Source organism: Pongo pygmaeus, chromosome 12, assembly GCF_028885625.2.
Source record: "Pongo pygmaeus isolate AG05252 chromosome 12, NHGRI_mPonPyg2-v2.0_pri, whole genome shotgun sequence".
Lineage (NCBI taxonomy): Eukaryota > Metazoa > Chordata > Mammalia > Primates > Hominidae > Pongo > Pongo pygmaeus.
This window is the reverse complement of record NC_072385.2, coordinates 132,647,862-132,672,210: the sequence shown is the minus strand read 5'-3', so window position 1 is coordinate 132,672,210 and position 24,349 is coordinate 132,647,862. Positions and strand designations below refer to the sequence as shown.

General features: G+C 52.8%; 1 protein-coding gene across 5 annotated transcripts in view; it reads left to right on the top strand.

Moving 5' to 3' along the window:
- The window catches only part of TPO (thyroid peroxidase), a 126,944-nt gene that overhangs the window by 60,476 nt on the left and 42,119 nt on the right, over positions 1 to 24,349 (top strand). For 3 of the 5 annotated variants that reach the window (XM_054475235.1, XM_054475234.1, XM_054475238.1), the window contains 6 exons: positions 399 to 917; positions 8,149 to 8,407; positions 11,382 to 11,552; positions 18,341 to 18,578; positions 20,453 to 20,661; positions 21,059 to 21,229. In XM_054475235.1, the coding sequence (XP_054331210.1) occupies positions 399 to 917; positions 8,149 to 8,407; positions 11,382 to 11,552; positions 18,341 to 18,578; positions 20,453 to 20,661; positions 21,059 to 21,229 (1,567 nt within the window). The remainder of the gene's footprint in view (positions 1 to 398; positions 918 to 8,148; positions 8,408 to 11,381; positions 11,553 to 18,340; positions 18,579 to 20,452; positions 20,662 to 21,058; positions 21,230 to 24,349) is intronic. The other 2 variants (XM_054475237.1, XM_054475236.1) reach the window with 1 other exon arrangement.

Sequence of the window (24,349 nt, the reverse complement as noted above, 5' to 3'; positions counted from 1 at the left end):
AACCAGACCGGGGATTCCGTAAGCAGCTAGAGCAGGTCTGAGCAGGAGCGAGACTGGCTCAGGCCAAGAGCATCTGAGCTTTGGGGAGATGTGAACTCCTACGATGTGGGGTCCATCTTCTGGGTTCAGCCTCTTCCAGGCAAGAGACCACCGGTGAGCAGGCTGAGGGGAGGTGCGGGGCTGGCTGGACCGACCCCTGCAGCCTCTTCCAGGCAAGAGACCACCAGTAAGCAGGCCGGGGGGGGAGGTGAGGGGACTGGCTGGACTGATCCCTGCAGAGGACTGGAGGGGCAGAGAAACGTGCGGCGCTGTGGGGTCGTTGCCGGCCTCAAACTTCTGGAGTCTTACAAAGGGTGCGCGGGGGCCCTGGGTGACCTTGAACTCCCCTTTGCCCGCAGCTCCCGGAGGAGGCCCGGCCGGCCGCGGGCACCGCCTGTCTGCCCTTCTACCGCTCTTCGGCCGCCTGCAGCACCGGGGACCAAGGCGCGCTCTTTGGGAACCTGTCCACGGCCAACCCACGGCAGCAGATGAACGGGTTGACCTCATTCCTGGACGCGTCCACCGTGTATGGCAGCTCCCCGGCCCTAGAGAGGCAGCTGCGGAACTGGACCAGTGCCGAAGGGCTGCTCCGCGTCCACGCGAGCCTCCGGGACTCCGGCCGCGCCTACCTGCCCTTCGCGCCGCCACGCGCGCCTGCGGCCTGTGCGCCCGAGCCCGGCGTCCCCGGAGAGACCCGCGGGCCCTGCTTCCTGGCCGGAGACGGCCGCGCCAGCGAGGTCCCCTCCCTGACGGCGCTGCACACGCTGTGGCTGCGCGAGCACAACCGCCTGGCCGCGGCGCTCAAGACCCTCAATGCGCACTGGAGCGCGGACGCCGTGTACCAGGAGGCGCGCAAGGTCGTGGGCGCTCTGCACCAGGTGCGGGGGTGGTCCTGGGCGCCCTGGGTGGCTTCCGGCAAAGCGGGGGCCGCCTCGTGTGGGTCCGCAGAATCGTGGCTTCTCTCTCCCAGGTACTTGCACAGCCATCATGGGCGCCCACATGGGTGAGCTCCAGGTCGTGGGGCCCTGTATGGGTGCGCAGTCATGCTGGGCGCCCTGCATGGGCGTGTGGAGGGTCATCGTGAGCTCCTATGCAGGGGCCGAAGGGTAACTCCGGAGCTGGCGGCCCTCCGGGGCCCCTCTGTCCCACCTGCTTACCCTCCAGCCGGCTGGTGATTATCCCACCAAGACACCAACAACCACAGCCCCCCAACAATGGCAGCCAGACCACCCAGGTTTCCCAGCGCCCACAGCCAAGCTACGTGCTTTACAGATTTCAACTCATTTAATAATTCCCAGAACAACCCTTGGAGGTGGGTGGACCAGGGGTGCTGGTGTTTTTGTATTTCAGAGACAGTGCAGTGAATGAAGAACCCACTCTGTGTGAGGATTCTGAACTAACAAGTTAGAGTCTATTTGAAACCTTTCTTCATTTTATGACTCTCTTAAGTATCACATGAGAGGGTCTTGAATGGAGACTCAAGTTGGCCTCTTATTAATTGTGTGATGGAGAAAAGCACTTACGCACCTAGAAATGCGGTCCCTGACTCTAGGGGTCTCACAGGGTTAAGAAGAAGGATGGGCTGTTTTATACTGAGAGTCACCGTGTGTGTCTGTTGCACCAGGCCCTGTGGCGGCCTGGGCGTCGTCTCTGCAGTCCTCGCCACGAGGCTGCGGGGAAGCGCGCGTCAATCCTGTTCTAAAGGAGGCACTGGAGCCCTGCCCGATGAGGCACAGGAGCTGTGTGTGGCACCGACTGCCCCCGGGCACCATGCGCCCCTGCCGCTTTCTGGCCTTCACTGCCCTGGGGTCCAGGCCCCAAAGGTCAGAGCAGAGGGCCTGGGAAGCCCCCATGTGCTGGGCGTTAACCCTTAGTTCCTGGGTAGCGAGGGGACCTGGAGCTTCCTGGAACAGGGGCTGGCAGGAGCAGGCCCTCACACTTCTCCAGCAAGCATGGCAGAGGAGCTCACTGTCCTAACACATCCACACAGCAAACACGGCAGACGAGCTCACTGTCCTAACGCACATCCACACAGCAAACACGGCAGACGAGCTCACTGTCCTAACACATCCACACAGCAAACACGGCAGACGAGCTCACTGTCCTAACGCACACATCCACACAGCAAACACGGCAGACGAGCTCACTGTCCTAACACATCCACACAGCAAACACGGCAGACGAGCTCACTGTCCTAACACACATCCACACAGCAAACACGGCAGACGAGCTCACTGTCCTAACACATCCACACAGCAAACACGGCAGACGAGCTCACTGTCCTAACGCACACATCCACACAGCAAACACGGCAGACGAGCTCACTGTCCTAACACATCCACACAGCAAACACGGCAGACGAGCTCACTGTCCTAACACATCCACACAGCAAACACGGCAGACGAGCTCACTGTCCTAACACATCCACACAGCAAACACGGCAGACGAGCTCACTGTCCTAACGCATCCACACAGCAAACACGGCAGACGAGCTCACTGTCCTAACGCACATCCACACAGCAGCGCTTGGAGGAGGCTTAATGGGTGAGAAGATGGAGTTAGAAATGAAAGCAGGAACCTTGTCAACATGTGAAGTAAAAATCATCAGGCACCCATGTCACTTTCAAGCAGTGACTCAGACACTTTCCTGCTTCCCCGTGCAAACGGGAATGTAAACCCAGGAGCTGCTGAGCGGTGGAATCCAGGTCCTCATCTCCGTGAGCCTGGACTTCCCGCCACACGTGTGGGGAGGCAGGTGCCAGACGGCTGTCTTCTCCCCTCTGCTCACCCCCCTGAGGCCTTCGGCACGCCTCTCTGCTTCCTTGCTGCTTCTGTGCCCCTTCCCTGACTGCGAGCTCCACAGGGAGATGTTCATCCATTTAATTCTTTTTTCTCAGGACCCACAATTTGCCACGTTGCTTCATAAATATATGTTGAATTTGTGAATGAAGTAGAATCTCAAAAATAATTCTGGAAGTCCTGCCCCTGCTGTCGCCTCAGGAGCAGGATTTGGTTTGAACCTTCTTTGAGTGAGAACCTCATCCAGCCCAGGGAGCTGTGAGAAGAGCAGCTGTCTCTGATCCCTGGAGCCCGTTCACAGAGCGGGAAACACCCAATTGTCACCCACTCTGTTGTCTTTCTTCTCCATGGAGTTCTGGGATTATCTAGAGGCGTGAATTATTACCAGGCCCTGTCATTGTAGATTAGAGACAGTTTAATTCCAAATTACCAAGAATCCCACTGACCTAGAAATAATGACATTTGGTTGCTGTGGCTGTGGCTGCTCCTCCTCCTCCTCCTCCTTCTCCTTCATCTCCTTCTTCTCCTTCTTCCTTTTTTTTTTTTTTTTTTTTTTGAGACAGAGTCTCACTCTGTCACCCAGGCTGGAGTATAGTGGCGAGACCTTGGCTCACTGCAACCACCGCCTCCCGGGTTCAAGCGATTCTCCTGCCTCAGCCTCTCAAGTAGCTGAGACCACAGACATGTGCCACCACTCCCAGCTGATTTTTGTATTTTTAATAGACATGGGGTTTTGTCGTGTTGGCTAGAATGGTCTCGAACTCCTTTCCTCAAGTGATCCGCCTGCCTCAGGCTCCCAAAGTGCTGGGATTACAGGCCTGAGCCACCACGCCCAGCTGCCTTTTCTTATTATTAATGAAATAATAACAACAGCAACCAATAGGAAAAGTGTTCTTCTCTGTTTCATATTTACCTTCCTCAATTCATTTTCTGTGTGTTCTGCTTTTTAAAAAACTGTGAACATTCTTTTCTTCTTGGTTTTACATTTCACTTTTGAATTTACTTTTGTATTTTTTTCAGTTAATAGGTCCTCTTTGGTGCTTTTTGCAAAAACCTTTGATACATTAAAATAATAAGTTGTGTTTAACGTGTCGATAGAGCCACTGCTGCGACTTCCAGCCATATTTGAAAGATCCGCGGTGGCCTGGAAGGCTCATTTTTCTCTCCCTGGTTCTACCGACTCATAGTTTGGTAACTTTGTAATCTGAATCTCTCTTCTTCTGAAAAACATTAGACAATGAAAAGAGATGCCAGGGCAACTTTATGAAAAAGAAATAGCATCCCCCCCCATCACCCCCCAAACCCCTTACACACACACACACATGAGCCAGCCAGGGCCAGGCTAATGCACACATCAGCAAGAGACAGGAAGGCTCAACTCAGAGCTGGGAGTCACAGCTTTCTCCTCCATCTGTCCACATCACATCCCTCCTCCTTCATCCGTCCAAACCATGTTTCTTCTGCTGCATCCATCCACACCACCTCCCTCCTCCTGCATCTGTCCACACCACCTTCCTCCTGCTGCATCCGTCCACACCACGTCCCTGCTGCTGCGTCTGTCCTCACCATACCCACTCTAATTTGTCAGGGCCCAACCACAGCCACCCCCACTCTGAGGATCTTGGCTCCTCTAATTTCTTTTGTCGAAAGCTGAGAGCTATCCCCTCCCTCAGCCCTGGGCCACAGGACTTCTGCTGTGGGCATCTTTGGGAGGGATCTGCAGGGCCGCCCTCTGTGCTGGTTCCTGGGATCCGGCATCTCTCCGGGGACGTGCACATAGGAAGGGCTGATAAAGTTGCTCTTGCTGGCTTGAGATCCCACAGGACCCCAGTTCCATAAGCCCTGCTTCCCACCAGGAGGAACTGAAGCTCTTGCTCTTCAATCCCAGAAAACCCTAGCTGCTTTAGGTGTGTCATAAGACAAGAACTCACAATCAGTTGCTCACTTTGGTGATAACTTTTGTGTTCTACAGACAAGAAAAGAATGAGAAAGGAAGCCCTTCCCAGCACAGGTGTGAGGGAAGCAGAGAGGAGGTAGCCATCCTCGGGGAGTCTGGGTGTGCCATCCAGGCAGCATGGAGTTTGGGTTCCACAGGGTGAAAAGATAAAGACATCCCAAACATCTGGCGTGGATGTTTTCTATGCCCCGGCCATCAGATAGCCGACCTATTTCTGGAGCACAGCCTTGATTTCCCCAGATATCCACAGACCCACAGAAGCTTTGATTTGGATGTGTGTGGAGGTAGAACCAGACCCCGGAGGGACTGCAGATCTCCCTGGACATCTCCATCCCGGGCAGGCAGATCCATGTCTCAGGGTAGGGGCTGCATCTCCAGGCCACTCGGCTGCTGACCTTTGCTGTAGCTGAGTACTTTTTCAGATTGGTTGCTCTTCCAGAGCAAAGGAGCAGATGGATAAAGCCATGCTTCCAAGGCTGGAAAGAAAGAGAAAGGGCCGTTTCTGCAGTGGGTGCTGTTGCTGCCCCACCCAGACCCTTTTATCTGCATCCTGCAGTGGCCTCCAATGTTGGCTGACAAAGTCTCCTGGTCGTTCCTTTCCAGGGGTAGCTGTGGAGGCTGCCCCCTGCCCTGCAGGGACAGCCAGGCCCCTGCCTCAAGGCTGGACCAAGCCCAGGTGCGCCATGCTGCAGTGCTTCCTGTGGAGAAGCACAAGCCAGGCCTGGCTGTGTCACGTCCTTGGGGAGCTGGGTGCCTGCTCAGCCTCCTCCCGGAAGCACACTCAGCAAGCACATGGGAGCCTCTTATTGGACTAATAGGGCATGTTTGAGAAAATGCTGAGTGACGTTTTTCTGCATAGAGCAGGGTAGGTGACTTTGAAAGCAGTCGAGAGTCAGGAAGTTAAGAGGAGCCCGTGCCAGGGGCTACGCGGCTGTTTCCCACCGTGGGTGACAAGGATCGCATCTCCAGGTCTCTTCGTCCTGGTCTCCCTGTGTGCTGGGGTCCTGGCTTCCCGTCACCTTCACGACCATCATTTTCCCAAGTGTGGACCTTTCAGTCATTCCCACTGGTGAGTTGTGAAGGCAAAGAAATGGAGAGTGGTCACAAGTCAGCACCTGGTGGCTTTGGCAGAGGCTGTGGGGAACCAGGAGGCTGGGGTGATAGCAGACATGGAGGAGCAGCTTGAAGCAGCTTGGAAAGATGAGGCCTCTACACGGCACCGCCAGCAGAGGAAGAAGACATGGCCCACCTGGGAGGTGAGCAGGAGGGGCACCTGACAGCGACGATGCCCAGGTCTGACATTATGGCGTCTGCCCAGGTCTAATAGTTCAGAGTAACCATTTCCCCCACGCGAGCAGGTAAAGAAATACCAGAAGCATTTTCAGAAGAATTGCCATGAAAATTCCAGAGAGCTGTTTACAAGGTTCAAGTGTTTTCTTTTTCTCTTTTTGAGAAAGCATCTCCTCTATCACCCAGGCGGAAGTGTGGTGGCACAATCATAGCTCACTGCAGCCTCAACCTCCTGGGCTCAAGCAATCCTCCACCTCAGCCGCCCGAGTAGCTGGGACTACAGGTGTACACCACCACACCTGGCTAATTTTTAATTTTTTAAAATTTTTTGTAGAAACAGAGTCTGACTATGTTGCCCAGGCTGGTCTTGATCTTGGGCTCAAGCAATCCTCCCACGTTGGCCTCCCAAAGTGCTGGGATTACAGGCGTGAGCCACTGCGCCTGACTCAAGATTCAAGTTTTAAGGCTCCATTGGTCAGAACAAAGGGTGCTTCTGCCCAACCTCGACGGCTCCCAGGGGGGCTGCAGTATCTGAGCCCAATCACTTACCGGGGACATTTCAGATCAGATGAGGAGCCAGTGGGGAAGAGGAGTGACACACTGTTCAGAGCTCTGGCAAGGTCAGACACTGAGGAGGTGCAGTGTCTGCGAGGCTCTGACGAAGGGCGCAGATTTGCTCTATGTTAGCAGCTGGCTGGGCACGGCTGAGCTGCTGAACCTGAGCCTCAGGCCTCAGGAGTTCTCTGCCTGTGCCTGTTGTATCCCCCGGCTTACAAGTCAAACTTCAGGTAGGCAAGAAGGGGAAGAGGTATCTTCCTTAAAATAGCTTGCACTTGAATTTGAAATTGTCTCAGTCCCTGGGCTAAAAAGAGAGAGGCCTTTTCCTTTCTATTGTAGTGAGAAAAAACCAAAGAATGTTCCAGGGAACAGAAGGTGCTGCCTGAGTTCTGGATGTGGGAAGCACACGGACCTTCTCATACGGTTAAGAGGAGCCCCTTGGACACCTGTGTGGTTCAGAAATGTTGCCACATAAATTGCACCTGAGGTGGAGAGGCTGTTTGCACCATGAAGTCAGAACTACTCTCTGGGACGCTGACCCATAGCACGGTGCTTCTCACCAATGGATGAACTAGCACAGGGACAAAAACCCCACTGGGAAACATTTGGATGCTGCCTTTTCCTCCTTGTCCGTCCAGGTCTCCGAGGTGGAGCGGGACAGCGCGGGCAGGTGCACCTTCAATGAAGGCCCAGGTCACACAAGACTCGCGGCTCTCCCTGGTCTCCCTGAAGGGCCAAATTTCGTGCTTAGGAAATGCATTCTGGCACCTGGAAGGAACATATTACAAGTGTGTAAATAATATTGGTTATTTTTAAACAATCCGCTAGCCTTCCTAAACTGGTAAGCTAAAAGAGAAAATTCATATTCTAGAATTATTCCTATTATACTTCATTTGGATGAAGTTTACTTACCAAAATATTCCCCTTAAATACCAAAACAATTTGACACTGATTTTTCTGTCTGAAAGAAACACTGTTAAACCTGAAAGTAGAATCTTGGTACATAATTCTCCTGGGACCATGTGTCAAATCATAATTTCCAGGCCTTGTGATTGCAACTGTAATTTTCCATTGACAGAGCTCTCTGCCATACAACATGCTTTGATTTAATCCTCACAAAGGCTCTAGGAATTAGGTATTATTGTTGCTTTGTAGAAAAAGGAACTGCTCCCCACTGTCAATCATCCAGCCAGAAGTCGAGCTGCCCAGCCTGGCCCGGTGACCATTGTTGGCTTGACAGAGGCGCTGTCTCTTGCCACTGCCAGCCCCATCACAATCCTGGGAAGGACGCTCTCTAGTCAGCCCTATAAACACACCTCCTGAATATCCATGAAAAAAATCAACAAGAAGACATTTCTGAGAAGTTCAGCTGAGGACTTCATTGCGAGGCGAGAAGGGTCCAGCTCCCTGGGGCTGTCAAGGAAGATGCTCTTCCACACTGCCACTCAAGGCAACCCTCCTCTGGTATCCTGAGCCTCACTGAGATGCTTTTCCTCTCTGCACAGATCATCACCCTGAGGGATTACATCCCCAGAATCCTGGGACCCGAGGCCTTCCAGCAGTACGTGGGTCCCTATGAAGGCTATGACTCCACGGCCAACCCCACTGTGTCCAACGTGTTCTCCACAGCCGCCTTCCGCTTCGGCCACGCCACGATCCACCCACTGGTGAGGAGGCTGGACGCCAGCTTCCAAGAGCACCCCGACCTGCCCGGGCTGTGGCTGCACCAGGCCTTCTTCAGCCCATGGACACTCCTCCGTGGAGGTGAGTGAGTGCGGTCCCTGCAGCTGGTCCCCATGAAGTCTCCCTTCTTTTTTTTTAATTTTTTAAAATTATATTTTAAGTTCTAGGGTACATGTGCACAACGTGCAGGTTTGTTACATAGGGTATACATGTGCCATGTTGGTTTGCCGTACCCATTAACTCGTAATTTACATTAGGTATTTCTCCTAATGCTATCCCTCCCCCGCGCCTCCCCCCGCCCACAACAGACGGGATGTGATGATCCCCGCCCTGTGTCCATGTGTTCTCATTGTTCAATTCCCACCTATGAGTGAGAACATGTGTTGTTTGGTTTTCTGTCCTTGCGATAGTTTGCTCAGAATGATGATTTCCAGCTGCATCCATGTCCCTGAAAAGGACATGAACTCATCGTTTTTTTATGGCTGCATAGTATTCCTTGGTGTATATGGGCCACATTTTCTTAATCCAGTCTAGCACTGATGGACATTTGGGTTGGTTCCAAGTCTTTGCTATTTTAAATAGTGCTGCAGTAAACATACGTGTGCACGTGTCTTTATAGTAGCATGATTTATAATCCCTTGGGTATATGCCAAGTAATTGGATCGCTGGGTCAAATGGTATTTCTAGTTCTAGATCCCTGAGGAATCGTCACACTGTCTTCCACAATGGTTGAACTACTTTACAGTCCTACCAACAGTGTAAAAGCATTCCTTTTCGCCACATCCTCTCCAGCATCTATTGTTTTCTTGACTTTTTAATGATCGCCATTCCAACTGGTGTGAGACGGTATCTCATTGTGGTTTTGATTTGCATTCCTCTAATGACCAGTAATGATGAGCATTTCTTCATGTGTCTGTTGGCTGCATAAATGTCTTCTTTTAAGAAGTGTCTATTCCTGTCCTTTACCCACTTTTTGATGGGGTTGTTTGTTTTTTCCTTGTAAATTTGAGTTCACTGTAGATTCTGGATATTAGCCCTTTGTCAGATGGGTAGATTGCAAAAATTTCCTCCCATTCTGTAGGTTGCCTGTTCACTCTAATGGTAGTTTCTTTTGCTGCACAGAAGCTCTTTAGTTTAATTAGGTCTCATTTGTCAATTTTGGCTTTCGTTGCCATTGCTTTTGGTGTTTTAGTCATGAAGTCCTTGCCCATGCCTATGTCCTGAATGGTATTGCCTAGGTTTTCTTCTAGGGTTTTTATGGTTTTAGGTCTAACATTTAAGTCTTTAATCCATCTTGAATTAATTTTTGCATAAGGATTTTCGCATTGATGTTCATCAAGTTTCACTTCTTTCTTATGACTCATCGCAGCCATGCAGACCTTCCGTATGGGCACACTTGCTGATCCTACACAATGTTTTTAATATCTGTGGGGAAAGTAAATGTGTTTAAAGCATTTTAAAAGGCTAAACTGGGCTCAGGCATGGTGGCTCACACCTGTATTCCCAGCACTTTGGGAGGCTGAGGCAGGTGGATCACTTGAGGTAGGGAGTTTGAGACCAGCCTGGCCAACATGGTGAAACCCCGTCTCTACTAAAAATACAAAATAAACAAACAAAAAACATTAGCCGGGTGTGGTGGCAGGTGCCTGTAGTCAGCTATTCGGGAGGCTGTGGCAGGAGAATCGCTTGAACCCGGGAGGCAGAGGTTGCAGGTGAGCCGAGATCTCGCCATTGCATTCCAGACTGGGTAACAGAGTGAAACTCCATTTGAAAATAAAATAAAATAAAATACAAATAAAAGGCTAAACTGTTCTATAGTTATGATCAGCACCATCATCTTTAGAATGTTAATGATGGGTTACCTTTGGAAGTTAATTATTTGGAAGAAAATGATCCTATTCCCCTAATTAGTTTTTTGGAAGGGTTATTTTAAGCTTCCCCATTTTTTCTTTATATTCCTTTCCCAGTACTCTGTAAGTCTTTCTGGGAGCTTCTATGTCTCAAAATTTGACTAGCTCCAGGTGTAGTGGGGAGTGGGGAGGACAGGGGTGCTGCAGTGCGTCGGGCGATACCTGCTTAGATGAGAGCTGAGTCACGCACAGTGCACCAGAGGGGCAGGGGCCGGCCTGGCCCTCAGCAGGTGCCCGGCGTTTGAAGACACCCAGGTCATCCCACACAGGACGATGCACGTCGTGATTTCTAAGTCTTCCTTTTGGGCATCCTAAGGCCAAACCGATCCTTTAAAGACTCTGGCGGCATGCAGTGGTGTGTTCACACGCCACTGAGATAGAGGGACCCTGACAGGCCATGGGAACTGCTTTCCACACGGGGCCTTTGGAGATGACAGGAACAGTGGTCCCCAGGCACCCTGGCCACTCCCTCAGCTAAGCTGAGTCTTCCTTTCACTGTTCTGGATGTTAGAATTCAGCAAACACTTCTTTTTTTTGTAATCTTTCTGTTGCTGAGAAATAAAACAAAAAGCTTTAAAAACTGGTGGGCTCCTTCTCCAGGCCCCTTTCTTTCTGAGGGTCCATCCCCCATGAGCCACATTGTCAGTGCCAGCCCAGTGGTTCACCCGCCAACAAGGGCAGTGTCCTGAGGACATTCAGGAAACTCTGGAATCACGCAAGCTGAATTCATGAACTTACACAAAGATTTGCTAAGGATAAGATTGAGATATTGGGCCAGGCGCGGTGGTTCACGCCTGTAATCCTAGCACTTTGGGAGGCCGAGGCAGGCGGATCACCAGGTCAGGAGATTGAGACCATCCTGGCTAACATGGTGAAACCCCATCTCTACTAAAAATACAAAAAGAAATTAGCCAAGCGTGGTAGCGGGCGCCTGTAGTCCCAGCTACTCGGGAGACTGAGACAAGAGAATGGCATGAACCCGGGAGGCGGAGCTTGCAGTGAGCTGAGATCGCCACTGCACTCCAGCCTGGGCAAGAGAAAGAGCGAGACTCTGTCTCAAAAAAAAAAAAAAAAAGATTGAGATATTGTTGTTTCTCTAGAACTGAGCTGAGAACTGTCCTTGCCTTGTGCATGGTATTTTCCAGGTGGTTTGGACCCACTAATACGAGGCCTTCTTGCAAGACCAGCCAAACTGCAGGTGCAGGATCAGCTCATGAACGAGGAGCTGACGGAAAGGCTGTTTGTGCTGTCCAATTCTAGCACCTTGGATCTGGCGTCCATCAACCTGCAGAGGGGCCGGGACCACGGGCTGCCAGGTCTGCCAGTTCCTTCCCTTGCACACCTCATGCAGCTGCTGCGGGATTTGCTGAGCTAGCAACCTGCTGCTAGAGAGACTGATTTAGAGCAAAACAATCTCAAATCTAAGGCCTTCTAAGCAATGGCTCTTAAAGGGCTCCAGTTCATTCAGCTAAAGAGGCCACTTCCAGCTTTTCTTAGAGATAGAAATGGCACGAAGAGGGTGGTTCTGAACCTCCCAGGAACGTATGAGCTGGGACCTTGAGAAACAGCCGCTTCTAGCAGAGGGAGGAGGCAGTGCGCGGGCAGACAATGGCAGGTCTGTATCTGGCAGCCCGGGAAGCTCCTGGGATGGCTAGAGTGCCCCCTTCCCCTTCTCCTCCCCACCACAAGGTCCCAGGGCCTGCAGAGATCATCCCATCACATCAGGACTGCTGTTAACTAACTGGTCCAAGCTGGCCCCTGGCGGGAGTGGCTGCTCCTCTCAGGCCAGCAGCCCCCTGTGCTCCCCACACCCCACCTGGCTCCTGCCTTTCCCAGGCCCCACCCGGCAGCCTCCTCCCTGACCTGCCCAGTTCCCAACTCCCTGACCTCAGGTCCACCTCAGCCTTCCCTCCTCTGGGCTCCTAGGTGGTTCGGTTATCTGGTCAACCTGCAGGACCTGTCTAGGCCCGATCCCCTGACACCTCGTATTCTGTGTGCGGCTCTGTTCTCTCCATGCACCCTGGGAGCTTGGGAGGTGCCCTCCTGTTGTGTGTGGGTGATATGTGAGATGGACTGTGCTGGCAAGTCCTGCCCTGCCCCGTCCCTGGGCCTTCCTCTGTCCCCTGGCCTTTCCCCCATCCCTGTCTTCCTCACCAGTGGCATCTGGAAGGGCTGGCACCAGCAGCCACACAGGCTGTGAATATCTGGGGACTAAATGTGAGTTGGGAGGATGCAGAAGGGGCCCCCATGTGTGTCAGGATAACGCACACTGTCCCCCTCGCTCCCTGCACCCAAACACAGCTGCTTCCTTATTGCCAGACCTCAGGGAGCACAGCCCACACATGCCTTCACACACCCGGCACACACCCAGCACACGCCTGCACATGCCTGGCACATGCCCAGCACATGCCCAGCATACACCTGCCCACACATGCCTAGCACACACCTGCACATGCCTGCCCATGCCTGCACATGCCCAGCACATACCCAGCACACACCTGCACATACCCAGCACACATCTGCCCACACATGGCCAGCACACACCTGCGCATGCCTGCACATGCCCAGCACATACCCAGCACATGCCCGCACATGCCCAGCACATGCCCAGCACATACCCAGCACACACCTGTACATACCCAGCACACACCTGCCCACACATGGCCAGCACACACCTGCGCATGCCTGCACATGCCTAGCACATACCCAGCACACACCAGCACACACCCACACATGCCTAGCACATACCCAACACACGCCCAGCACACACCCAGCACACACCAGCACATGCCCACACATGTCCAGCACATGCCCAGCACATACCCAGCACACACCTGCCCACACATGCCTAGCACATACCCAGCACACATCAGCACATGCCCACACATGCCCAGCACATGCCCAGCATACACCTGCCCACACATGGCCAGCACACACCTGCGCATGCCTGCACATGCCCAGCACATACCCAGCACATGCCCACACATGCCCAGCACATGCCCAGCACATACCCAGCACATGCCCGCACATGCCCAGCACACACCTGCCCACACATACCCAGCATACACCTGCACATGCCTGCCCATGCCTGCACATGCCCAGCACATATCCAGCACACACCCAGCACACACCAGCACACGGCCACACCTGCCCAGCACATACCCAGCACACACCAGCTCACACCAGCACACGGCCACACATGCCCAGCACATACCCAGCACACACCAGCACACACCAGCACACGGCCACACATGCCCAGCACACACCCAGCACACACCAGCACATGGCCACACATGCCCAGAACATACCCAGCACACACCACACATGCCTAGCACATACCCAGCACACTCCCAGCACACACCAGCACATGCCCACACATGCCCAGCACATGCCTAGCACATACCCAGCACACACCTGCCCACACATGCCTAGCACATACCCAGCACACACCAGCACATGCCCACACATGCCCAGCACATACCCAGCACACGCCCGCACATGCCCAGCACACACCCGCACATGCCCAGCACATACCCAGCACACGCCCACACATGCCCAGCACATACCCAGCACATGCCTGCACATGGCTTGCCTCTGGCTGGGACCCCCTTTGCTACTGGCCCTGCTCAGGCCCCACAGCTTGATCTCCTCATGTTCCCACTGCTGACTTCCCCGAGCTAACAGCGCCAGAGAGCGGGCGACCCCTTCCTGGCTCTCACAACCCCCACCTTCCTCTGCTTCACTTTTCACCAACTGAAATGTGGCCAAAGGTGAAAACCCACGTTCCCACTGGCCTGTAGGTCCCCCCGTAGATCGTAAGCCCAAGAGGAAGGGCTGTGTTTCAGGGCTGGAGTCGCTAGCACCCAGAACCGTCAACTGGCACAGAGCAGGCACTTGGGAACCCTCACTGAATGAATGAATGAATGAATGTTTGCACAAATAAACAGTGACAAGGACAGAAGGGCCTAGCGGGAAGGGAACAGGAGTAAGACTAGCACACAGCCCGACTTGTGTTCAGAAGACCTGGGATTGGACCTGAGGAGTTCAATTTTGGATGAATCTCCTAATTAACCTATGTGGTTCCCAGTTCCTCCCCTGAGCACCCAGGACAGTGGAGTCAACCTCACGTTTGAGCATCAGGGACGCACACACGAGAGTGCTTGATGTGAGGACACAGGAGTCATGACACAGCAGTGTGAGAGCTGCCACGTGTGTCCCACACAGGAGGAGTCATGACACAGCAGTGTAAGAGCTGCCACGTGGGTCCCACAAGGAGAAGTCCTGACACAGCAGCATAAGAGCTGCCACACGTGGTCCCACACAGGAGGAGTCATGACACAGCTGCCACGTGGGTCCCACACAGGAGGAGTCATGACACAGCAGTGTAAGAGCTGCCACGTGGGTCCCACAAGGAGAAGTCCTGACACAGCAGCATAAGAGCTGCCACACGTGGTCCCACACAGGAGGAGTCATGACACAGCTGCCACGTGTGGGTCCCACACAGGAGGAGTCATGACACAGCAGTGTAAGAGCTGCCACGTGGGTCCCACACAGCAGGAGTCATGACACAGCAGTGTGAGAGCTGCCACACGTGGGTCCCACACGGGAGGAGTCATGACACAGCAGTGTGAGAGCTGCCACGTGGGTCCCACACAGGAGTCATGACACGGCAGTGTAAGAGCTGCCACGTGGGTCCCACACAGGAGGAGTCATGACACAACAGTGTAAGAGCTGCCACGTGGGTCCCACACAGGAGGAGTCATGACACAGCAGTGTAAGAGCTGCCACGTGGGTCCCACACGGGAGGAGTCATGACACAGCAGTGTAAGAGCTGCCACGTGGGTCCCACACGGGAGGAGTCATGACACGGCAGTGTAAGAGCTGCCACGTGGGTCCCACACGGGAGGAGTCATGACACAGCAGTGTAAGAGCTGCCACACGTGGGTCCCTGCAGCCTGCAGTTCGAAGCCCACTGCATGTGTTAGCACTCTATACCCCAGCCACCGTAGAAGGCCGGACTGCAATCACTTTCTAAGAGATGGATCGAGAGACTGAAGCACAGACAGTTTAGGCAACTTCCCCAGGTCTGCATTCCAGCAACTGGAGGCATCGATGCACCAGAAAGGCCACAAACCTGGCAGAGGCTTCATTAGATCTGATCAGTTAGATCTGAGGATAAATTAGATAAAAGAGAAACGCTCATGTCTCAGCAAGCTGAGCTGTGATGATGATTTCCACTACGCCCTGAAATCTTTTGTTGTACTTTACGGGGAATATAAAATGTACAACCTTCCCCAAAACACTTTTTTGCTGCTGGGCACGGTGGCTCACGCCTGTAATCCCAGCACTTTGGGAGGCTGAGGCGGGCAGATCACGAGTTCAGGAGTTCAAGACCAGCCTGGCCAGATGGTGAAACCCTGTCTCTACTAAAAATACAAAAAATCAGCTGGGCGTGGTGGCAGACACCTGTAATCCCAGCTACTTGAGAGGCTGAGGTAGGAGAATTGCTTGAACCCAGGAGGCGGAGGTTGCAGTGAGCTGAGATCATGCCTTTGCACTCCAGCCTGGGTGACACAGCAAGACTCAGTCAAAAAAAACAAAACACTTTTTTTGCATTCCCGTTTCTGTGGTGTCTCCCACAGGCAGGGACATCTGAAGTGATGTTTGTTCCGGGCTCTGCGGCCTCTGGAGCTGTGATGAGCTTCAGCCTCCATGTCTTTACCTCCTTCCCAGGCCTTGCACATTTTCCCTCTAGAGTTGGAAAAAGATGCAAATATGTTTCCTCTTAGAGCAATAAGAAAGGAAAATACCCTTCTAACTTCATTGTTTTTTCTTTTTAAAATTAAGATTTCCATCTCTCACAGGTATTAGAAATGTTTTAATTATTTTGGACTACTTAGAACAGTTTGACAGTGGTCTAAATTGACTACATAGAAACTTTCTCTCCTTATTTGAGAACTTTAATTTGCTCATTATTTTGGTTTCTCACTAGTCTGAAAATAACTGCATTCTTTTAGTAAATATTTAATGAAATAACTGCTGTGTCCCCCAAGCCCTGTGGCAAGCAATGGGCGTCTGTTTTCTACATAAACCAAGTGTCTACAGGTTACCTATTCCCGGAGTTGAGAAATTTGTGGGGTATGTTTGGGATGGTCTAGGCTAAAGTAGATTGGGTGATAAAGATGAAATTTTGTTGGAGGCGCTGAGGTGGAGAGACACAGGTGCCTCTTGACGGGGCAAAGCACTTCCTGGTGGCTTTGATGAGAGGGCTGGGATGGCCCATGCGGAGACAGAAAACGAGAGTGGTTTCTGCAGATCACAGGGCGGCAGAGCCCACTGCGGACAGCAGGAGTCAGGCTGAGGCAGCGCAGCTTCTCACGGGGGCTCGGGGGAACCCTTGCCAGATGTAGAAGCACCAGGGCTACGGGGCCAGCCAAGGGGGGTGACTCTAGGAGCACAAGAGTCAGACACACACTTGTTCCTCCTGACGGCAAACCAGGGAGCCACCTTTTAAGAAATGGACTCAATGGCACCTGACAGCAGTTTTCTAAAAGCTCAGGGGTTTTGTGTGTGTGTGTGTTTTGTTTTTTTCAGACGAAGTCTCACTCTTGTCACCCAGGCTGGAGAGCAATGGGGTGATCTCGGCTCACTGCAACCTCCGCCTCCCAGGTTCAAGCAATTCTCCTGCCCCAGCCTCCCGAGTAGCTGGGATTACAGGCACCCGCCACCACGCCAAGCTAATTTTTGTATTTTTAGTGGAGATGGAGTTTCACCATGTTGGCCAGGCTGGTCTCAAACTCCTGACCTCAGGCAATCCGCCCACCTCGGCCTCCAAAAGTGCTGGAATTAGAGGCGTGAGCCACCGCACCTGGCCTCTAGAAGCTCAGATTTTGAATCTCACTCATGCCTTCCTCTTTCACTTTGTCCATTCTTCCAATCTGTCTTCTTCCAAGTTGTTCCCACCCCTTGGCTCCACGAGTCTGTTTATCACATGGGCATCCCCTTCCCAGACTAACTGGAGGATGCCTGGCTATTTCTCCCAGTTCTGTTTGGTCTAAACATGAGACACCACAAGGCCCAACCTTCTGTCCCATGAAAGCCTCACTGCCCCTGGGGGGAACTGGCCCAGTGCTCACATGTTGCTGTGCGTGCGCTTGTCCGGGACTTCTGCTGGGAGCCTGCTGTGGGCAGGGCGCTGAGAGTAGAACCGGACAGTCTTAGCTAAAGCACCACACGGGACGGGTGGATGAGCAGAGACAGCGGCGCTCTGATCAGACCCCGCGGGAGTGAGGGTCGCCCATCCTTGAGGAGGGAGCGCTTCTGGAGGAGGCGACAGCTGAACCAAGAGGAGTGGATGAGGGACGAAGGCGGATGTGAGGAGGTGGGCACAGGGAGGGGTACGAGTGTCAGGCAAAGGCGCAGCCGGAGTCAGACCATGGATGGGGGCCTGGGCAGGGAGCAGCTCAGGCGTGGGTCAGCGAGCAGGAGGAGGAGTGAGAAGAGAGGCCAGGTATTCACCAGGGTTCCCAGCAAGAAAAGATCTCCAGTCTTCAATATGGAGATGACTGGCCAGACAGATAAAGATATTTGTGTGTGCGTGTGTGTGTGTGTGTGTGTGTGTGTGAGAGAGAGAGAGAGACAGAGAGAGAGAGAGGAGGGGGGTGGCGTGCTGGCTTCTGTGCGTGCTCCTGATGTCACTGTGGGAGGCAAACTCTGAAGAGGGTGCAGAGCTGTCTCGGTTGCCCTGCAGAGGCGAGAACTAACTACAGGCTGGGCGATAACAGGAATGCACTTAGATGTCGTGGACTCAGCATTCTTGCTGTCTCCAGCTCCTTTATGAACAAACCAGCAAAAAGAGCTCTGGCGTCCGAGCTGGAACATCCTAGCCTGGCAAACTGCCGGGCAGTGTCACAGGGTGGGACAGGACTCTGCCTGGCGTCCGAGCTGGAACATCCTAGCCTGGAAAACTGCCGGGCAGTGTCACAGGGTGGGACAGGACCCTGCCCTGATGCGCTTCCAGTCTCGGGGACCATGGCATGAGTGAGATGGGCTGAACGAAGGTTCAGGTCTGTGAGAGAAACCCTGCAGCCTCTCCCCTGTGCAGGTTACAATGAGTGGAGGGAGTTCTGTGGCCTGCCTCGCCTGGAGACCCCCGCTGACCTGAGCACAGCCATTGCCAGCAGGAGCGTGGCCGACAAGATCCTGGACTTGTACAAGCATCCTGACAACATCGATGTCTGGCTGGGAGGCTTAGCTGAAAACTTCCTCCCCAGGGCTCGGACAGGGCCCCTGTTTGCCTGTCTCATTGGGAAGCAGATGAAGGCTCTGCGGGACGGTGACTGGTAGGTTCCTATCCAGAGCCATCTTCCTTCACGTTCTGCACAGAGGCAGGTGGACTGCGTTGGTTCTGAAGCCAGCCAGACCTGCATTCAAATTCCGGCTCCACCATTCAATTCACGTAAGCCTGGTTGGGTTGTTTCTCCCACCCATAGCTTCCTTAACCTAGAACAGTATTTTTATAACAATGAAGCAACTACAAAGCACGTGGCACTTAGAATGGGAGCTAGCGCTGATTTTTCCTAGATCCAACCACAAGAGCAAGCAGGCACCTAACAAAAACAAATTGTGACACAATCGTGACAGCCCGGAGACTGCATCCCATCCCCCAAGTCCCCTGACAACGCGCAGGAAAGTGCAGAGGTGGACAGTGACTCAGGCGCAGACACAGGCCATGCCGGGTGCTCATGGATGCCTCCGGGCTAGACAGGCCTTCCTAGCCCCCGCCTACAGATAGCAGATGGTTGCCGGTAGCAGAAAGCTGAGGTCCCACTTTGCCTGCCTCATACATGTCTGCTCCCTCCTCAAGTTCAACCTAGAATTTGGAGGTTTGTACTGGAGGGAGTCAGAGCCAGGTCCTGTTCCCGTCTGACTCTGAGTGCATGCCCCCCGTAGAAGCAGGTGCACAGGATACCAGTGTTAGGATTTTGGAACAACACAGACAAAAACAATGGGAAAACGTTTTCTTTTGCTTTTAAAGACATCCCTACCTATCCAATTATCTCTCTATTTTTGGTAGTCACTGTGCTGAGGTCAGATTATTGTTGTAAAGGATCTGTGTTCTTCCCAGAGAGTGCACCTGCCACACGCTGGGGCTCCTTTCCTTTCCCCAGTGTGACTTTTATCTCTAATTTCTGAGATGCAGCATTTCAAAGAGCTACGAACACCTGAGGAGAAATCACCAGGAGAACTTGTCTCCCTCATAGCTGTGTCTTCAGCAAACATGTGGTGTGGAATTCTCTGGGACATGGGAAGCCACTTGCTCAGAAGGGGAAGATTTCGCCAACTTGCCCCATACGTGTGTCTCCCATGCGTCTTTTATGCCACCTGTGGCTGAAGCTCCATCTGAAATCAGTGCAGAGGCAGCTGGCAGATTCCTAGGGTGGTACCCCCAATTTCTCATCCTGTGTATTTATGACCAGATATCTCCCCAATGCAAAAATGGGATCAATTAACTTATGTATAGTGGGGCCTCTTTTTCATATTCTAAGAGGAATCCATCCCCATGATGGGAAGCAGAAGAGCTTTATGTGGCAGGGGAGATGCACATGGGAGATGCATGCTTTACGGCATTCAGGCCGGGAGCTATTGGGGCTTTGGCAACCATTTTCATATTTTGAGAGGAAAGTGGGACTTCATTTCTTCAACATTGCAATTTTCTTGATTAATCATGGCCTGGAGGAAGAAGCTGAAGGTAGAGAGACCGTGCAGGGCATGTTGACTTCAGAATAGCAGCACCCTCTAAAATAGCTGAATTTACTGTCATCATTCTTGTTTTTAACACAGCAGTACACCCCAGATAACAGCAATGTAGCAAAATAGATGCTCATAGCCAACAAGCAAAGTGGCTCTGAGCCCCTCTTCCGTCTGAGGCCGCTCGTTCAGACAGCCAGGTGTACACTGTGCTGCCCCTCCACGTCTCCTTCAGGTCCTCAGCACCTGCACCTGAGTGATCCCGGGTGCTCGGGGGTCTGGGCAGACGCCACAGGGTCTCCTTCAGGTCTTCAGTGCCTGCACCTGCGCGGCCCCAGGTGCTGGGGGTCTGGGCAGATGCTGCAGCAGAGGCTGGCAGCACACAGCAGTGGGCGGCTGGTCCTGAGTGCCTGCCCTGGGGGTTCTCCATGCACTGTGACCTTACTCACTGTCTCCTTCTCTGGAGGTTTTGGTGGGAGAACAGCCACGTCTTCACGGATGCACAGAGGCATGAGCTGGAGAAGCACTCCCTGTCTCGGGTCATCTGTGACAACACCGGCCTCACCAGGGTGCCCGTGGACGCCTTCCAAGTTGGAAAATTCCCCGAAGACTTTGAGTCTTGTGACAGCATCCCTGGCATGAACCTGGAGGCCTGGAGGGAAACCTTTCCTCAAGGTGACGTTTGGTCTCTTCTCACACCACCTTACAGCACGTGCATCTCATCAAACAAAGCTTATCTTCCCCAGGAGCTGATTTTAACTTTTCACTGTTTAGAAAATAGTGTCAACACCCTGCCTTACACCCTCAGGGGAGCTCCCGGGGCGGGGCGGGGCGGGGCAGGACCCTTCACTAGTGAGAAAGGAACTGGAGGCCTAGAGAAAGGGAGCCAACGGGGCCCGAGCTGGGAAGTGGCTGTGTGTGCTGCGTGGGTGCTCAGTGAGTGACCACAGCAGGGCTCCCCGGCCTCGGCACCAGCCTCTCCAGGGCCCAAGCGCACCCGTGACAGGGACATTGGTGTGTGGTTTTCTTTTCTCGTAGTTTGACTACATGTCAACCTGTCCACATTTCATAGACGACAAGTGTGGCTTCCCAGAGAACGTGGAGAATGGGGACTTTGTGCACTGTGAGGAGTCTGGGAGGCGCATGCTGGTGTATTCCTGCTGGCATGGGTATGAGCTCCAAGGCCGGGAGCAGCTCACTTGCACCCAGGAAGGATGGGATTTCCAGCCTCCCCTCTGCAAAGGTCAGTCCTTTCTTCAATGACAATTACAAAACATCTGCATGTTTCCGATATAAATTAACAATGCAATGTCATTGAAAATTTCTTTGCCAAAAGGTGCTTCTCAAACTGTTATCTTCCCAGGAGCAATTTGGGGATAGAAAGCAAGGGCTCTCCCCTTGGCTGGCCATGTTCCCAGCTGGCCTCTTTCTAGGTAGTGAGGCCTCAGGACAGGCACATGGAATCGTGACCAATGGGGTCACCGGTGAGGGAAGAGAGAGGGGAGTCCGTGAGTTCCAGGCAAAGTTGTGGTGAACTCACAGGGGCGCTTTCTCAAAGGGAACACAGCAGCAAACGTCTCCACTCCAGGAACCCATAGAGTAAGGCTTGCCTCCACCTCCACCTCCTACAGGTGGCTGATTCCCAAGCCCGTGGCTGATTCCCAAGCCCGTGCCTGGTCCTCCTCCAGCCACTGGGTTCCACTCCCAGCCTCCCGCATGTTTAGGTGTGGACAGGTGTGGCCTCCCGGCGGTAATTTGAGAGCAGGATGGGGAGGCACCTTTCAGCCCACAAGGCAAGACAGCCATGGGCCACCTCCACCTGCTCCTCCCATGCGCCTGGCTTGAGCGGGCATCAGCCCAGGGCACCTGGGAGAACATGTGCTAGACAACAGAGCCTCCCGGGGGAAGAGCCGTGTACTGGGGTCCCTCTGTGGGGAGCAGCAGAATAAGAGTCCCCATCTGACTGTTCTGAGACAGAGCCCTCTGGGTGTGACTCCTGAGGCTGGGGCTTCCTGTCAGAGCAGCTTGCGTCCCCCAACTACTTCAGAAATGCCCTGCAACAAAACCTGGACCGCTGGTTCTGGTCTCATGGGACAGTGGGGTCAGGGCAGGCAGGAGCAGGAATGGCTGCTGTTCTCGGAGGAAGGTTGCTCAGATGACACCAGCAATCTTTAGAAGGCCAACCAGCTGCCTTCAGGGACTGCACTTTAGGGGAGGGAAATTGGCATCAGACTCACAGCCTCCTGTGAGCTACCTGCTGCACTTACCTAGACTGCAGAAGAAAGAGATGGTCTCGTGTGCGAATCTGGCTGGTTTGCAAGCAGAAATACTAGCAAAGTCCACAGTTTTCAGTTTTCTCAGAGTTTTCAGAAGATGAAAGAGTCCTGGAGCCAGTGCTTTGGGAGACCCAGGTGAAAGAATCCTTTGAGGCCAGGAGTTCAAGACCAGCCTGAGAAAAATAGTGAAACCCCATTTCTACCAAAAAAAAAAAAAAAAAAAAAAACGGCCTGGAGGGGGATGGGTGTGATAAGTTGCACAAGGTCAGTGTGCTCAATGCCATTGAACTGTTCATTTACAAATGGCTGAGGTGGTAAATTTTACATTATGTATAATTTAGCACAACAACAAAATTTCCATTTCAATTTTGAAAGTCCAAAATGTTTCTCCTTGAAGGGTTGCAGTGGTCAACTGCTTCCAGACCCTCAGTCATAAAGGGAGAGGCTGAGACCCTGTGTGCACCAGAGACCCACCAGGACTCAGTGCTGTGGCAGGGGTCAGGTAGGGGTGCGGCTCCCGCCAAGGCTGTGGTCTCAGGTGCCCTCCCGGGAGCCACCTTCCCGTTAGGAGAGGAGAGAAGGGATGAGGAGAGGAAGAAACAAAGCTGGCCTGGGGAACGGTGCCTCAGAAATAACTTTCAAACTCACTAATGGCACAAGGAGCTGCCTGGGCATAGATAGGACAGAGGCCTGCTACATAGGTGAGGGAGGGTGTCATCTCTGGAAACCAGCAGCCTGGGCTGGAAACCCTCTGTTTAAACTGTTAATTCCACAATGCCAGATTTGCAGACGTGCTTCCCTGCTGCATTTTGGGATTGGTCATGAATGACAGTGTACAAGGAAGTCACCCAGAGATTAGACAATGCCCCAGAGAACAGCAGACCAGGATGTTTCTCCCAGAGAACTTTCCAGAAGCCTCGGTGACAGAAACACAACTACTCTGTCGGGTGATGACATCTGTGTAAACTCGTGGTTGCTATTAACACTATTGCACGACTCCTGGCCATAGGTTCTGCCGCTGACCCTTCAGTGACAAAAGGATCACGAATCGCAAGGTTTTCCTGTTCCCTTGGCTTAGAGACTGCACAAACTTGAAATGGCCACTTCACCCACGATTCCTGGTTTTCCATGTTGGCATTACAGTTAAGGAATTGATGGCAGGTGCTTCAGGGCGTAGCACATTGCGTGTTCTATGTTAACAAGCCTTCCTATGGTGCATTTCACTGTACATCTGCGCCTTTCCTTGCCCAAATACCCAGACGTTTCACGTGTCCATTTTAGCTTCATTTTAAGTATGAATGAATGACCCCAAAGTGCTACTCACAGGGATCTTCAAGGTGCAAATAAAAGATGGGTGAGACCTTAGAGTCGATCAGGAAGGGAGACTGCTGGAGTCCTACAACCTGCCTGTGTGGAGCTGCCCCCTGTGCGCATGCCCTCTGACCTTCCACCTGCCCTCTGACCTTCTGCCTGGGACGTTGCTCATCTGTCTCCTAAATGAGGAATGCTCCTCCAGTCTCCTGTAGACCATCCTATGCCATCAAAATCACTCTTCTGTTCTTGAAATCTTTTCATTTATCTTCCTTGATTTTTAGTCCAACAATTAACAGCTGTCTGAAGTTAAGATCCATTGTAAGAAGGACTATTTCTGAACCAGTCTGGGTGCTCCCCAGGGTACAGGAGCGTTTCTCAGCATGGTCCGTGCACAGCAGCCAGTGCTCCTGGTGGTCTCCCTGGTTGCAGCAACATCATCACCAAGGAGCTTATTACACCTGCAGCGTCTGGGGCCACCACAATCCCTGAATCAGAATCCACACTCTTCACAAGACCCCATTAGACTGTGTATGTGAAGGTCTGAGACACCCATCGGCCAATCCTAACTCATCCTGTCTTCTCTATCTAGTTCACTAACTTGGCCCAACTTCATGTTCTCCTGCCACAGACATTTCAGTAGCCATTTAATCTGTCTCCCAGAATTGCTGAGCCTCTGTGTGCCTCCATGTTTTCAAATGTGAAATGAGGACAGGAATAAGGCATTGATTTAAATTAGTTATAAATGCACAGTACAAACAGCGGGGTGCAGGCCT